Here is a 17,110-nt window from a genome sequence, read left to right as displayed (position 1 = left end):
GCCAGACCAGTCTTCTTCCTTGATGGCTCATCCTTTGGCACCTAGGAATAGCCTGCTCCTGTGCCTATAAGATTTCCTTCTTAAAAGTATGTCCAGCCTTCCTGGACTCCTTGGTTTTTAAGGGCTGTTTCCCAAGACAATCTCTGAACCACTGTCTTGGACAGGCTGAAGTCTGCCCTCCAGAAGTCCAAGATAGTTTTGGTGAACCCCTTCCTTACTTCACTGAGAAACTGAGAACTCAATCATATCGTGGTCACTGTGCCCAAGATGGCCTCAGACCAAGAGTCTCCAGTAGGAGAATCTAAGTATTTTTTTAATTCTTGTTGCTCTAGTAACAATAATAAGGGCAAGGAAATTTCAAACCAATTCTGAAAATTCTAATAGGAGATCTTAACTGCCAAATGAATGAGAAAATATTTTAGATGACAAATTGCTTTTCTTCTTCACTTATTTCAAGGGCATTACTTACAATTTCAACAACACTCCTTTAGCCAAGATAGACCATAGTACAACTTGTTCTAAAAATAAACTGAATGTAACATCATGTAAACATAGCATTTTATTTCCAAGACAAAGGACTGTATTTTATAAAGGAGAGAAGACAGACTATTTTTTTTTTAATCTTGTGTTTCATTGAAATCTTTTTACTCTTAAAGTCTGAGAAAAATCCAAATTTTAAAGATGGAAGTTTGGGGACTTTAGCTGGTGATACAATTAAGTGAAACAGTAGAAAAAATGTATAAATAAATAAGCTATATGTGATTTTATCACTGAATTGAGAAACAGGGACTTTTTCCTCATTTTTTTCATTGTCAGTCAGATTTATTTTTTTACTTCCTTCACTATCTTTGCTATTCTACTACTCATTGGTACAAGAACACCTCCATTTTCTCCACTGCTCCCCAATGCAGTATTGTCATTTTTCTCCCCAGGATTACATCAGTATCACCCAGGCATACACTCTTTTCACCACATGGCATGCTAACAGACATAAACCCAGTTTCATTCTCTCCTACTAATCCCAGAAAACATATGTAAGTGCTAAAAGTAATAAGCTTCATAACTATTATTATGTATGGATGGAACATTTAAAACCTCATTTTTTTTCCAGAACATTAATTCTCAGAATTCCCAGTTCCTCTCCCTCTTCCTCCACACACATATCTTTCTAAAAAATTATATTCAACATTTAACAACATTTAAACTCACACATGAAGCTTCTTGCCATAACAGCTCCAACAATGCAGATAACAGTGAGCAGCTGCATTGTTTTTTAAATTTTCTTAAACTTTTTATTCACTTTGCAGCTCTTTCAGAAGCTTTCTTTTCCCCAGCCACCATGCATATATATACCAGCCTCACTTATCCAAACAGCCACTTTTGTAGATCTGGCTTAAAATGAAGACAGGAGCATTATTTCACTCTATTTAACATTACTTTAAATAGCTTGAAACATTTTCCTACAGCTCAGACACTAATAAAATGAACTAGCACAAGAAAATTACAGGATGAAACTGAGTCTGTCCTCATCAAGGACAGTTAAAATTGACTCACAATGACAGAGATATTATTTTCATGTTATTTTTTATTTAATGGAAGTGTTACAGATTCTGAGAATTATAGAACTGTAGAATGGTTTGTGTTGGCAGGGATTTTAGCGATCATCTGGTTTCATTGTCCCTGCCTTGGGCAGAGACACCTTTCACTAGATGACATTGTTCAAAGCCCCATCCAACCTGGCACTGAACACTTTCAGGGACTCGGCATTCATAACTTCTCTAGACAACCTGTTCTCATAGGAATAGAAAGGTTTGATAATGTGTCAAACAGTCTATTTCCAAGCAAAGTAGTAAACCCTATGAACTGCTGGAGACAGAACTGTTCTATTATGCAAAATAACAATTATTTAATTAAATATTAATCTACAAAAAAACCTTGAACAAACAAACAAAAAAACCCACACACAAACCCCCAAAAACCCAACAGAACAGGTCCCTGAAGAAAAAAATTATTTTACTACTATTTGATTTATTTTTACTAAGATACCTTAGGTTGTTTTTTGGTTGGTTTATTTTATTACACAGATTAAAAGTCAGTAAGACAATGCTTTTCTGATCTAATTTTCAAAATCCATAAAAAATATTTTTGATCAACTGTTTTGACTCCATGACTCCAAATTTTTTATAGCTCCCCATCTTTTATTGAATTTTTCACTGTGTAGTTCACAGACCACCTTAAAGACTACATTTCTGGAGTCCATGAAATACAACACCTAAAATCACTTCTTGGACACTTACTTTATTATCAAGGCCTTTCACTCTAATGCCCACTCACCTTATTGTTACTTTCACTCTGCTCACTCACATTATTATTTTCTTGTATCGTATCCTGTATCCTTCAGGCAGTCATGCAACTGTTTGTTCACACTTCTCCCACACTTATACTCCCTTTCAACAGAAAACTCCCCAGACACCCATAGGAGAGCTCTGAAGCCCCCTCCTCAAGCGTTGGTGGTGCTGGGATGGGAGGCACAACCCACAATGATTGCAGTGAACATCAAACATTGACTGCCAGGCTGATCAGCAGCACAGGTATTGAGAAGATGCTGCAGAGGAACTCAGTAAATGCAACAATAGTCACTGACACATGTATCAAAGGCATGCAGTAACTTGCACAGACAGACTTGATAAAAATCTGCAAGTCTACTTTGTAAAGCACGGCCGTCTGCTTCTGAAGTGCTTCTACAAATCCAAGCCAGAGCATGTTTTAACATCACAACCACTTAGTGGGGCTCACTGTCATTAGAACACTGTTATTACAGAGAGCAGGGAAGCTCTTTCCTCATAAGAGATAACTGCAGCATTCAAGATGGCTCCAAGCAGTATTTCCATTTTCTTTCAGTGTTTGCTCCTTGGGAGCCAATCCCAAGGTCCAAAAACCACAGATTTCAGTAACAGACTTCTTCTAAAGACCAGGGACATCAGTCCAAGACAAAGTCTTGGTTATCCCTGACATTCCACTCAGATGGGTAGCTCTCATTCCAAAAGCAACAGGGGAAGTTGACACCGAGTCAGCTGAACCCTGAACACTGACTGGAGGAACAGGATTTTAGCATGAAAAATCTGACTGCAAGATGAAACGGGAGCAGCATCCATTTCTTGCTATTGATAATTATCTACACAAAGGATGCTGATGCTTATTGTGGATAGATCAAATGTCCCAGGCATGTAGCCTCATTTCTGTGATTCTCCCAGTCAGTTTCATAGGCCTGTAACCCAATACCTGAAAATCTACATACATATATATATATATAGATATATATAGATATGATTAGGACTGCAAGTCAGGAATTCAAGGGACTGCATCAACACATTTAATCTTTATTCTTCCCTCCCACCAAATATTTCCTCCTAAGATATCTAGCAAAAAACACTTTAGCTGTTGCCCAGGAAGGCATCTTCAGGAAGGTACATACCTATGCAGCCATAGGTCATCCTGAAATCAGTAATGAAAAGGCAATAACATCTCTTTAATAGTCCATTATTTGAAGATTTCTTCTACAGTGGATTCTGAGCTTATTCCACACCTAGACAATGAGCCTTACTACATTATTCTACATTTTATTTTTTAAAACAGAAGTTGTGTAGTTGCAAAATGTCTCAGAAATCTGTGTTATGAATGAAACAAATTTATGGAATAAATTAGAATACATTAAGCACTACTGCTCTATGAACAAACCTGCTGCAGCATTGCTGCATCAAACTCTCAAAAAATCAAGAGACTAAGCCCAAAATGCCTCAAAAACCCCACAAAATATGAATGAGAACCATTAACTGGATAAATAATTCTCCATCTGTAATAGAAAATTTATGTTTTCTGTCTAGTCACTGTTCGAAAATACACAATGCATCTAAATTCTAAATCATGCTCATCGGAAAACTTTTCCTAATAATTTTATTTTCTTCATTCTCCCATTTTTTAAAGCAGAATGTAAATTTTCACTAAAAGAACAGATTCTGGCAAAGACCAGACAACTCATAGTTCCTATCAGTAATAAATGTAAGTAATTTTATTCATTTCACAAAGCTAAAACTAACTGGAGTTGTATAACTTCTTTTCAAGTGTGAACATACACGGTGACCTTGAAACCATTTCCAGCTCCACCTTCTATCAAAGTAATGCTTTAATTAAGATGCTTTTCTCAACGGAAGCACCAAGTTCCAAAGAGGTTCTCACTGGTCTTAACAGGCTGGAATTTCTAAATTACAGAAATTCCAAATGAGATTAAAGAAACAAGTATGATCAGAGAATGTAATGATTTTGAGATAACTGCCAGAATCTTGGTCCAGAAGAACGACAGCAGGGTATAGAAAATAAGGGTCTATTTTTTCCTCTTACCCTTGCTAGGTAATATTGGCAGGCAGGCATAGTGACATGGAATGTCACATGCTTTGCTGATATAGCAGTGCCAGCAGGTGATGGATAACTGGGAATTTCAGGCATAAAAAGAATTACCATTTATCTAAAAATAGGTATCAATAGACATTCAGTTTCAATTTATGGAACAGAAAAAGAAATAATCAAACCAGATAGTATCACTTAATGAAAAATAGTTAAGTACTTTGGCAACACAATGATAGTAGTAAAGCCTCATCTTATATAAAAAGGAAGGTTCAAGTCACAAAAATAGGAACAAATCATTTGGGACATGAATTTGACTGTGATTTACTAGACTCTAGACATTTCACAAGGCATCTCACAAAATATGTGAACCACTACACAGGCAGGTTTTCCAGGCTGCTAAGGGTCAGTTGAAATGGAATCAAACTTTGACCTTCAAATGTTTGATATATACTTTGGCTAAGGCTCACTTCCTTCTCTAGACATCAAGTTACACAGGAAGTTAACCAGGATAAAACAATTATAAACCCTGATTGATTAATTAAATTCCTAATTCTATCTATAAGATCAAAGCAAAATCACAATAAAGAAAGAAAATAGCCTTGAGTTCTCCAAAGCAAATAACCTAGTAGCTCAGGATCTTGTCTCTCAAGCAACATTTCTGAAGTTGTAGAGGTTTAAGAAATGTTGTTATCTGTAAATCAGGCTATGTTCTATACAATGCAACTATCACCCACAGGATGATCTGTAGAGCTGACCCTTACAAGCAGTGAGGAGATTCTCATCACAGGCTTGTCCAGACCAACCTATACATATAGGAGGGTAATTTTCAAAACATATCATGTAATATGTGCCTTCTAAACAAATTATTTTCTGATGATCCAAAATCCTGATAAATAATCTAGGATGTGTACTGGAATGTCTTCTACACAGAACTATTGCCCAAATCATCTAATGAGTCTGATGACTCTAGAGCAACAGACTGAACTGTGGCTGCTGATCCTGGCAAATGCTGTCAGACAGAAACAAAACTCAATGCTACACTACAAAGCAAATCTTAGATACCTGAGGTACAAGAGGCCACATCAGTCATAAACTGCAATGCAAAAGCTGGATGCCATATGTTAAAAAACTCAAGTAAAACTCAAGTAAAAGGTCCTCCAATGTTAAGGAAAGTCACATGCCAGGGTCCACAAATTTCATCCTGCTGAGCTCAAGAAATTATAGAGAGCTGAACTCTTACGTCAAAGGATGAAAACATCACATCACCCAGATGTTCCTGTTCCAATGTCAGAAACACCAGAGCTTGCTTGAACAAAAGTTAATGGAGCTCCTCTAGACTCCTTCAAGACTAAGTGCCACCCCTAACCACAAGCAGTGCACTGACATCAAAGAAGCTCCAGCATGTACTGCCAGATGGTTTATCTGTCTCTTGACACTCATTTGATGTCTGTGTTAGAGCTCTATCACCATTCAGAATGTTGTAGGTCATCCTTTCAAACCAAGATTAGCTGCAAGTAGGCACCTCTCTACCATTTTACATCCCCAGCAAATACATCTCTTCCCAAGCCAGGAACTCCAGCAACAGAAGACTATCTGGGCAGGACTTCTCAAAAAGAGAGCAGCCTCAGAGGGCCAGTATGTCAACAATTTGGAGTTCTTTGGGGATGTAATTGTCATTTAAAGTTGGTAAGTGATTAAATGAACCACTTATGACCAATCTGTTGCACTTGAGCAGCACAAGAATTTGCTACCTAAACTCACAGGATGAGCAAATGGCCTCTATCAGGATGCTCTGCTTATTGCTCCGCCTTTATATAGGAAGCTGACCCAGAGTGAAGGCTAAGATACCTGGTTTCTTCAGTCTGCAAGTTCCTGAGAAGGAGAATTTGCTCAGTTTCATCTGGAACCCATGGAACAATAATGAAATAACTTCCACTAATCACATCTTCTCCCAGGTTTTGACAGTACAAAAGGAGGCCTCTATTTAGTTACTGCGCTTTACAGAGAATACCAAGACCATCATCGTGACACCCAGCAAAACGTTGTTGTTGAAGCTTCTATCATTAAAAAAAATAACAAAAAAAAAAAAAAAAAAAAAAAAGAGAAAAAAATGTTACTCCAAAGTCAAGAGGCCAAGTTTAGCACATGATTCTCCACATAACTGTAATTTGCTGATCACAGTATAAAGAACAAAAGAAGCTCCAGCAGGAAGTACAGTAAGTTTGGTTTTCCACCTTAAGAACAGTATGCTGCCTGGTCCAGACTAAGAGGCTGCAGTGGCATGGTTTGGATACAGGGACTTGGTGAACTGGGCTAGCAAGCCCAAAGCTTCTTAGCTGTGAAGCGTGGTAGGGTCTTGAGTGTGGTTATTGGAAACTACTTCGCTGTGGTTGCACATGCAACTGACCAAAACGTCTCGTGGAAGAAGAAAAACTAGAACAGTTATGTCAACAGAACATCCAGTATGTCGGGAAAATGCTGGCTCTTCTACAGAGAAAGGTAAGCCAGAAGACACTGGAAATATTTACTGTAACAGGGAACATTAAATCATACCTTAAGGCACTGAGAACACCTTCACACTATAGAGGAATGCTCATATTTAGTTTACTGTTAGGGTTTTCTCCTATGTTATCCTGCTTTGACAGAAATAATGTGACATTACTGAAAACAGGTCCCATTCCTGGGTAAGGTTCTTGCCAACCTAAAGGTCTCCAATGCCAAGGGTTAAAGCACTGTCTCAAGATAAAGACTTAGAATATAACTTCTCTCAATGTACCCTAGAAAAATGCAAAAGGTAAGCTGAAATAGATGACATTGATTGTAGATGTTATTTATTTTAAATTTAAAAAAATACTAAAGCCACACTTATTAATGATATTTCACACTAACAAAATAAAATACTGACACCAAAACCACAGAAGGTAGGAAAAAAAAAAGGAAAAAAATAAGTGCAGGTTCAACCTTGTCTAACAACTGCAAAAATTGCTTTGAATAAAACAAACTGGAGGAAGCCCTAGAGCCAACCAAACTAAAATATAGCTCTTCAAAGCAGCATTGATTGTGGATCAAAGGGAAAGGCCATCAAAAGTTCCCAAGACACAATGTTTCTGCATGTCTGAAAAAGAATTAACTCAGAACAAATATGGAAATAATAGCACGTCTCTGTTAAGCCAACAACAAAGAAATCCTTAATACCATAAAACAAAGTTATATCAAATTTTCCATTTTTAAAGATACATGAAGCTCCTTTAGCACAAAGCCTTTATATGTTATTTATAGTAACAAAATCAAAGACAACATAAAAGTCAAAGGGATTATCATCAATGGTCTAGCTATGCAGAAGTTACTCTTCTAGTTTTCTGTTTCATTTGTGGTCTTCAAATATGAAGATGCAATACAAAAATACTTCCATACCACAACATGATCTGTTTCAACTACACTATCTCAGCATACCAGATGAAGTAACAATCAGCTTTTGGACAGCCAGCCACAGTAAACAGCAGCATGCAAGCTAACAATTCCAATGGCTGATTTTCGTGCTTTTTTCCCAGCATCAGGTTCCCTAAGTAATTAGCATATTTTTATTAAAGTTTTCAAGAGGAAACAAACAGCTCTTAGTTAAGAGCTGGATCCTGTCAGGAGACTACTGCAAGAAACACATGAATTAAGATATGAATATTACTCACCTAATATGCACATGTCACCTGAACCACAAGAACTCTCCATAGAACTGGAAAGCACGTAAGTCCTCAGTAACACAAAAAAACCTTTCTTTCAGAACAAAATTTGGAGAAGAAAGAGCAAAAATACTGGAGAGGTGCTCCAGTACACAAATAACCAAACAAGGACTACTGTTCTCATTCTTGGGATTTTCTTCTACTTTATTGTCAGCTTGTGGCAGACACTTAACTACATTTCAAAATACCACTTACAGGAAAGAGCAATAATTAGGGCAAGCTATTAATAAAAAAGTGTTTTTAAAATGTTACCATAAACTATCACCGTTCATAGGCAGATAGTCTGTGCTTTTGAGCTCTGCATTCCCAAAATGACCAGTCTCCACTCACTCTGTTCAGGCCTTTGGTTCAAAGTCCTACAAATAACAATGGATCATGTCTGGAAGTCAAACGATAAAAGTTGGATCACTGCAGTCTACTTAAAATTGTCATAAGTTCTTATGTGGCAGAGTATCCTTGAGCATGTTTTGTTCTCAGTATTTTTCATTTCAATAGTTTTTATGCAGAATTTTACGACATTAAATTTTTAAGAGGTGGAATTCACTATTTCAGGACTTCCAGCAATAGCTTGAGAGTCCTTGTGAAGCTAAACAGAAGATTTTTCATCTGAAAGGAATCACTACAAATTGCTTTAACTACTCAAGTGTTTAACCTTTCTATACAATTTTAATGAGTTCCATGTATGATCAGAAAACAACAATACGGCTACATCAAATGAGGATCCACTAAGAGACAAAGGAAAGCCAGGATGTTTCTTCTCCTTCCTTGAAAGGTTTTCTTTTGTTCTCATTGTTTTAAGCGTTCTATCTTAGTCTATCAGACACAAAAAGCAGAAGACTGGCATGGAGATAATGCCCAGATCATACATAAGCACTGCTGTAGTCTATTGCAAAGTACAAAGTGAGTTGACATATCGGGTCTACATCAAAGACATGCCCTTTGGCAGGTTGTAAAGACAAGTTGCAATTTCGTCCATAAAAACGTGTGTTCTACAAAATGGGTTCTGTAACATGAACTGTTAGTGGTATGCCACCATTCCATTGATCCTGCACATGCGTTCATTTCTCAGGAATGCTTGTAAGCTGGGCTATGCCTTGCCCTAAGATAAGCAGACTTGCACGAGGGAAAAAAGCAGTGTGTCACAGACAGAAAGATTCTACTCTCTGCAGGAGACTTCTTCCATAAAATGCAAGTTCTGATAGTGGGGCATGCCAGTGGCTCCTGCTTTATTGTCTATATCACATACATGGCATTTACAGTCAGAGATTAATAGAACGGGAGACCTTTCCTACTTATGTATTAAAAATTAAGAGAACAGCTTGAAAAAACACTGCATTGCGGGAGGTTTTCAAAGACTCCTTAAGCAAATACTGAAAATGCATAAATACAATGCTGACACTTAGTCTGAAGCCTCAGCACTTACACATTACAGTGTGTTTTAAGATAGCCATATTTTTCTGAAGTACTTCTGCTTTTTTTATTGTGACTATGGGAAACAGAGACCTGTGAAACAATTCCAGGCTCAAGTCCAGTTCTTGTGTTTCTTTTTATCCATAACTATTATATGGTACATTATGAGTTTCAATATAGATTGAATACAGAGACGTGACCATATCAATTTCTGTCATAACTACTGTGAGAGAAGTAGTAACAGAGAATGCATGAGGCAAAAGTGTAGCCACAGAAGGAAGATGATTTTATGACTGTGAAACAGAACTACTACAGAGACGCTGTTGGTATCATAACTACCTCTCCCACAGATTTCCTGAACAGTTTTGAGTAAGGTACTTAATCTTTCCATGTCTCAACTCTGCATGGGTAAAGCAGAGGTCAAAATACTTAACCTCATAGGCATGTTGCAAGTATAGAAACATTTGCATTTGTGAAGCTACTGGGTGCTGCTAATAATAGTTGTGTATGTACAATCGAAACATAAAATGAAAATCTGCTTAGGCAACATTTGAAAGGTGTACAAAAAATTAAGTATGGTACCTCACAACAAACAAAGAAAACATAATTAAAATTCCGCAGCTCTAGTGAGTGAACTTATAATAGTTGGGAAACTGGAATGCAAGTACATAATTTAAAGTGCACACTGTAATATATGGACATGAAAAACAGAATGATAAAGCAATGCCAGCAATATTACCTTTATAATGTCATACTTTTTAGCACTTCACTTTGAAAGCTTAATATTGTTGCAATGTAAGGGCTTTTATAGAAAATCTACAATGTAAATATCCATACAATTGCTCTATGCATTAATTCACCCTCTTTTTCCTAAAAATAATTCAGCAGTACACAATTTTACAACATATTGATCTAGGTAAGTCATGAGCCATTTTTTGTGAGTAGGTATCAATCACTTCATTGTTTACTTGTCTGTGGAAAGAAATTGATTTAATCAAACTTTGCAGTAATAATGAACCATCAGGGTCCTAACATAAAACACCGTAAGGAGCAGCAATTTTGGCTTCAATCTTCTGTAGTGATTTGCAAACATATGTGAGTGTATACAGGTAGCAAAGCCTACTGCAAGACTGTAGCTGGTCTGAACAGCAGCACGTGTCATTCACATAACAGACTTGGGACAAGCTCTGCAGAACTTAGCAACCCCAGGAGGCTGGATAAAACCACACTGTGGACCTTGTGTATCTCCACCACTTATATACAGCTGCGTATCATCTTACATGCTACTTGATTTTAGCAAATCATTAATCTTCTGGGGGGAAATGTGAAGCAATAGGACATCTTGAAAATAAGACTTTCAGCCCTTCTTCACAGCAGTGGCTCAGCCTTTGTTCTCCAGAGGCTTTAAACTTTTCCATGTATTAGACCACATGGGAACAGCAATTTTACTCAATACACAATAAATTCCTTTATGCACATTCATCAAACAAAATACAGTTTACAATGGTAACTGTAGCAGCAGCTTGAAAGAATAAAGTTAGGACAGCAATTTTATGGACTTTAGAATGCACGTTTGTCAGCTTAGAGCATGGAGAAACAAGTACCGTAGCAACATCTGCTGCCAAAACTACTTTGGCAAAGGTGAATATTTTACTGCAGTAAAACTTCTGTTACAATCACAAGAAATAAGAGAGTACAGTAGCGACACCATATCAGAGCATCTTCACTAACACTGCATTATTACAAAATGTTGGGGGATGTACAGCCACATCAGAATTTAGCACTGCCCAAGCCTACGAGAGTACCTCGATACAGCTTACAGAGACATCTATAGGTAGTGTCTGTCTAATACCTTATAATTATTTACATAGGCAAGAGAGGCTGAACTTCCTATCTAGGAATTCATATAATGAGGTGAAAACATTTTTACAAGGAAAGCGCTTCACAAATACACTCAACAAATAATAGTAATCGGATAGCATTACACACTACCAGAAACAGATGCAACACTAGTAATGGCATGTTACTTAAACAATTCAGTCTGTAAAGAGATGAATAAAATATAGTTCGTGTAGATACAAAAAAAGCAATGTAGCCAGCAGCCTATCTTTCCAGCTTTGTCATCTTTCTACGCACTCGGCTGGAGCTGAACCAGACCCAACTTTGCAGAAGACACGCATACGGACGTGTACAACCATACGTGCTGTACCGTGCGTAACTATTTGTTACAAAATTCCTCGAATAGAGAGAACCCAGACGAACTCCGAAACGGGAAAACAACATAAACAATGTACTCTGTTACACTTAGGAAACAGTAATACAGAATCATGAGAACAGATACAGTAGGGTAAGGGAGACAGTTTCTTAATGAAGTGGGAATGTACCGAGTCTCCAGAGCCACGGAGTCTTTCCAGAAGCGGGTTACATTGCCCCGGACATTGCCAGCTCCGTGGTGGAAGTTGAGAGGGTGAAGCGAAATCTCAGATCAGAGTTGTCTCTAACGCCCGTCAACCCTGTCCTGTCCCCACTAAAGGAATGGAAAGGCAAATCCCGGCTATTTCACTTTTCTCTAGATTAAAAGGAGGGATTTCCTCGGGATATCTGATGCACGAACTTTGCAGAGATAGACACGGTCCCTGGGTATTTACGCACACATACACATGCAGAAAGAAGAAAAGAATAGAGGCATTTCCTCACGCACACACCGCAGAAGGGACGTAGGTATTCTCTTCTCCAGGCAGGCGGGGACGGGCGGCAGAGCCGCGGCTGCCCGGACCGGGAGCCCGGCTCAGCCGGGCACACGCACCCGCACCCTCCCGGCGCTCCCGCACGGGCACTCCCGCGCTCCTGCCCGCTCCCTCGCACACAGCCCCGGCTCCCTCTGCCCCGTTCCCGGAGTCCCTCGCACACTCTTTCCCTCGGACTCGCTCACACGCTCTCGCTCTGTCTCTCCCCCTCCCGTCCCGCCTCACAGTGGCCCCGACCGCCGGCAACAAAGCGGCGGGCGGGCAGCGCGCCGGGCTGGCGGCGGCGGGACGCGCTCACCCCGCGCACGCACACGCACACACACACACACACACTCTCTCACACATACACACACACACACATACATACATACACACACACACACACACACACACACACAATGCTGCCGCTGCCACCGCGGCACCTACCAGGCGGGCAGCCTCGGCCCAGGTGCGGTCCTTCTTCTTCCTCTTGTCTTTCATGTTTGCATCTCATTGAGGTGGTTCGGGAGGGGGGAACGGGGGGAGGGCGGACCGGGAGTGGGGGGGGGGGGGCCCGGAGGGGTTCCGCACGGACAATGATACGGTGACACCGAGCTCTGGAGCCCCCGGGGCGGGAGGGGCGGGGGCGGAGGAGGAGGAGAAGGAGGAGGAGGAGGAGGGTGGGGGCAGAGGCTCCCCGCGGCGGCGGCACAGCTGTGACAGCTTGAGGGATGCTCCGCCGCGCTCACAACAATGCGCTGTGACGTCACGCGGGGGAACCGCGCCCGCGCCCAACATCCCCACGGCGGCGGCGGCGGCGGCGGCGGCGCCCCCCGCCCCGCCGCGCGCCCGCCCCCCAAGCCTCGCGAGAGCGGGGCCGCGGGCCGGGGGCGGCGGCGAGGGGAGCGGGATGGCGGGCCGGCCGGCCGGCCGGCGCCGCCGCACTACAACTCCCGTGATGCTCCGCGCCGCCTCCCCGGGGACGCGCTCTGGGGGCGCTGCCGGGCGGGGGCGGCGGTCGGAGGTGGTGGCGAGGGCGGCCCCCTCGGCCCCTTCTCCTCCCTGTCCGCCCGCTTCGCGCCGCACCGCGTTCCGTAAAGCCAGCCCGACACACCGCCCGCCCCTCGCCCGGCGTGCCAGCCGATCGCTGGCTCCTACTTACGGCTGGGGCGGTCCCCCGGCCCGGCGGTGCCCGCCCGTGCCCTCCCGGCTTGGGCCGGACCCGCTGCGGGAGCGCCGAGCCAAAGGCGGCCCCGGGCGGGCCGGTGGCAGCGCGCAGGGACCCCGCGTTAGCGCTTCAGCTCCTCTTCTTGTCGGAACAGGAAAGAACATCTTGTTCCAGTGTGTAAACAAAGGGAATTGATGTGCTGCGCTCGTAAAACCGCCGAAGGAGGCTTTCTTTAATTGGATGACCCAGGATTAAGATGCCCACGAAATGCGGAGCGAAGGGACTTGGCACACCTTCCTGAGTTGCAGGATATTGTTCTGCCGGGTTCTTTTCCCCCGTGTTTCTTCTCTTTACCCAGATTATAAACTGCATTAGCAATCTTATCGAAATACATTAGGTATTTTTTGTTCGGATTGAAACGAGTTAGAAATTATTCAGGGTTTTCTGTATCCATCTATTCAGTGCCTGCTCTCCCTCCTTTGTCCTCTCAGCACCACCCGTGTTGCGCCCTGCCTTACTACTTTGGTAACACTGAACCTTATTTCTCCGTAAATACACAGTTTAGCGGGGGGGAAAGAATCACGTCAAACCAACTACCGCAGTGCTTAGTCTGTTTTATCAGGAAAAGGACCAGGACAGCCCTGAGGACGTTCAGCCCCTCAAGGAAACAGAAGAACCTCATAGCGTTCCCCAAACACTAAACGAGCACTTGCATACTCTGGTGTTTTGGAACTTCCTCCTCGTATTTTAGTGGGAAATGGTGCATGGAAGATAGCACCTTTCCAGATTTCATTATTCACTCGCACTTATATAAAAATATTAAAAATATGAGCAAAACAAAATTCTGTTAAAACAGCTGCTTCTAAATTTAGTTTTGATTCCATTCTATATAGCATTAAATAGAGGATTTAAGTATGCCTCAGAAATGTTCTTGAGAAAAATGTTGTTGCAGTTGCAATGTTTCATGTTTGACAGGGAGGTTGTGCAAAAATTTTTACAATCAGCCAGTTGTCAAAAAAGGTACAAATTCCTTTGTTATTTACTGAATGCTGCCTTTGTCACCTCAGCAACATTTGGAAAGAAAATGCTTGCTGTTACTATCACTTCTCTATGTTTTGTGGTTTTGACTTCATTTTCATCTTTTTATGTCTCTGGCCTACTTCAGTTTTTTTTAACCTTTGCATTTCCTCACCTTTAGTGACTTTGTATTCCAAATAATGCAGGTTTTATTCACATCTCATCGCCCATGCTAAGAGCCTAAGTCTGTAGTTTAAGTACTTCCTTACAACTGCCTTTGAAATACCTTCATTGTTTTCAGTATTGAAAATACAATAAAATAAATAAAGTGTAGGGACATTTATCAGTCATTGCTACCATAACTGGCTGTTGGAATAGAGAAAGAAATATTCTGCATTAGTTCCCATCTCTTCATAGGTAGCTGCTTCACATACATAACATGAACTTCTGTTACGAGACCTCTGGCTGCAATGGTGGTGTTAGATAGAAAAGGACATTGTAGGGAAAAAAGGTTCAATGAGCCCCTAAAGCTAATCTGACTTTGTGAATTTTTTTGGTTGGTTTGGTTGGTTTCTAATATTGTCTGCTACAGTCAGAATTAGACTTCCTTTTGGTGTTTCTGTGGACCCCTGGAGTAAACTTTTTTGTTCTATTACAATGGTTAAATGACAGTGTAATGCTGTCATTTAATTTATTTGCATCATTCTTATACAATCCAGGTGCTCTGAAGTCATAAAATGGTTTGGATTCAAAGGAACCTTAAAGATCATCTCATTCCAACCACTCTGCCATAGGACATCTCCCAATAGACAGGTTTCTCAATGCCCTGTCCAACCTGGTCTTGAAAGTTCCTTCTGTTGTTCTCATGAAAATGATTGAGAATAATATAGTGACAGTTAGGGGCACTGCCTTTGCTGGAGAAAAAAAACCTGTTATGCTGATTATGTATTGAAGGCCCCACTGGAGAGTACCCACCAGAGCAGAGAGCTGGGGGTTACTCTATGTGTTTCATGATAGGATAAAAGAAAAGGAATCTGTACTCCTGAAATAGATTTTTTTTCTGCAATAAATGTTGTAGCTGAATGCCAGCAAACACAGAAACCAAGTGCCACAACAGAGCAGTACACTTCTACTTTAAGGGAGTTAAAGTCTTATGTAAGTCTAGAAGCACAGCAGAAAAAGGTCAAGTTCATCTTATGAAAGAAAACATTTGCTATTGATTACAGATACTGTTTACTTTGTGAGTTGGACCTGACACTACAGGAGATCATAACTGTTGCTTCTCTTAACTGGATTGACAATAGGAGAATTGAGAAATGGTGAACTGCCTCCAAACTACAACCATTGGAACTATGTCTAAAAGCTCTGCATATATAACATGTATAAATGTGTATATATGTGGGTGTGTAAATATTTAGTGTATTGTAAACCAGATTGGATAACCTGCAAATACTGCAGAAAGATGTTGCATTAAAACACATAATTAATTTTTACCTAAGCAATATTTATGTGATGTTACAATACCAGATGTTACTGTTTTGACTGTGAATGGAATCAGTTGTTTATTATGGATACATTTTCTTGTATCTGGAGAATGGTCAAATGACATTGGAGGCTGATTTCTTAGCTTTAGTACCCAGAGAATGCATTTACCTGAACTGCTATAGAAGTTTTAAGCTTGACATTATCTAGCAAGCCACCTGAATTACATTATTCTTGTTTCCTGCATAGAAAATTACTGTAGATGTCTACTGCCAATTTTTATTCTTGTGTATAGTAGTACTCCTGTTAAGCAGGAATCTGTGACCTCCACTTCTTATGCAAGTGTTTATATATATATAAATATGCATTGCTTCAATACAGTGAAACACTGTTTCAATACAAATTCCAGTCCCAGCTCTTACAAAAGAACTAGTATCAGCTGTTACATGAAAATGCCATATGTGTGCAGAATGATTTATTCACAGCATGACAATTCAATCTAATGTGCCACTTCTACAATGGAAATTATATTCTCTACAATTGAACAAGAGATGCTGAGTTACAAGATAATTAAGAAAATATTCCAGAAGATACTAATGGAGTTACTGCATTTCCTAAATTAGTGTTAGCACAGTGGTGACAAAAAGAAAACCAGGAAATCTGGGTTTCTGTGGATTTATGGGAAACCAAAGCCATTGGGATTGACAATTGACAGTTAACCATTTACAGATACTGGTGTCATAATTGTAGAGTGTATTTTATACTATTGATTTAAAGAATGTCTATTGCCAAGTATCCAGACAAATTGAGCTTCACAGCATTTATTACACTTTATGGAACTTTTCTCTTTTAATCAGTTGCCATATGGACCTGAATCAACATCCCATTTTTTCAAATATGTTACTAAGTCATAATAACAAGCTCAGAATCTGTTACTGTATCCACTCAGGATGATGGTACTGTATTTGGAAAATCTCTTGAAGTTGATGAAAAAAAAAACAGATACAGTCTATACTTGATATGGGAGGGTGAAAGTTAAGTTTTGCTAAATACTAACTCATATGCACAGAGTATTCTTTTCTTGAGCATGCCATTTTTTCTTTGGTTTTGGTAGAGGTCATAGAATATGTGGAAGAGCTCACTCTTCCCCCCCACACCACCAAAAA

At 40.3% G+C, this 17,110-nt stretch overlaps 1 protein-coding gene across 6 annotated transcripts in view; it reads right to left on the bottom strand.

The window, feature by feature from the left end:
- The window catches only part of ASXL3 (ASXL transcriptional regulator 3), a 124,996-nt gene extending 111,304 nt beyond the window's left edge, over positions 1-13,692 (bottom strand). For 2 of the 6 annotated variants that reach the window (XM_021525717.4, XM_085572066.1), the window contains exon 1: positions 12,725-13,122. In XM_021525717.4, the coding sequence (XP_021381392.3) occupies positions 12,725-12,778 (54 nt within the window). In that variant the 5' untranslated portion in view covers positions 12,779-13,122. Of the gene's footprint in view, positions 1-12,724; positions 13,123-13,439 lie in introns of those variants that run through there. The other 4 variants (XM_085572068.1, XM_085572065.1, XM_021525719.4 and 1 more) reach the window with 4 other exon arrangements.
- Positions 13,693-17,110: the final 3,418 nt, after the last annotated feature.

This window comes from Lonchura striata, chromosome 2 (assembly GCF_050655825.1).
Source record: "Lonchura striata isolate lonStrDom1 chromosome 2, ASM5065582v1, whole genome shotgun sequence".
NCBI lineage: Eukaryota > Metazoa > Chordata > Aves > Passeriformes > Estrildidae > Lonchura > Lonchura striata.
This window is presented reverse-complemented; position numbering and strand designations above follow the sequence as displayed.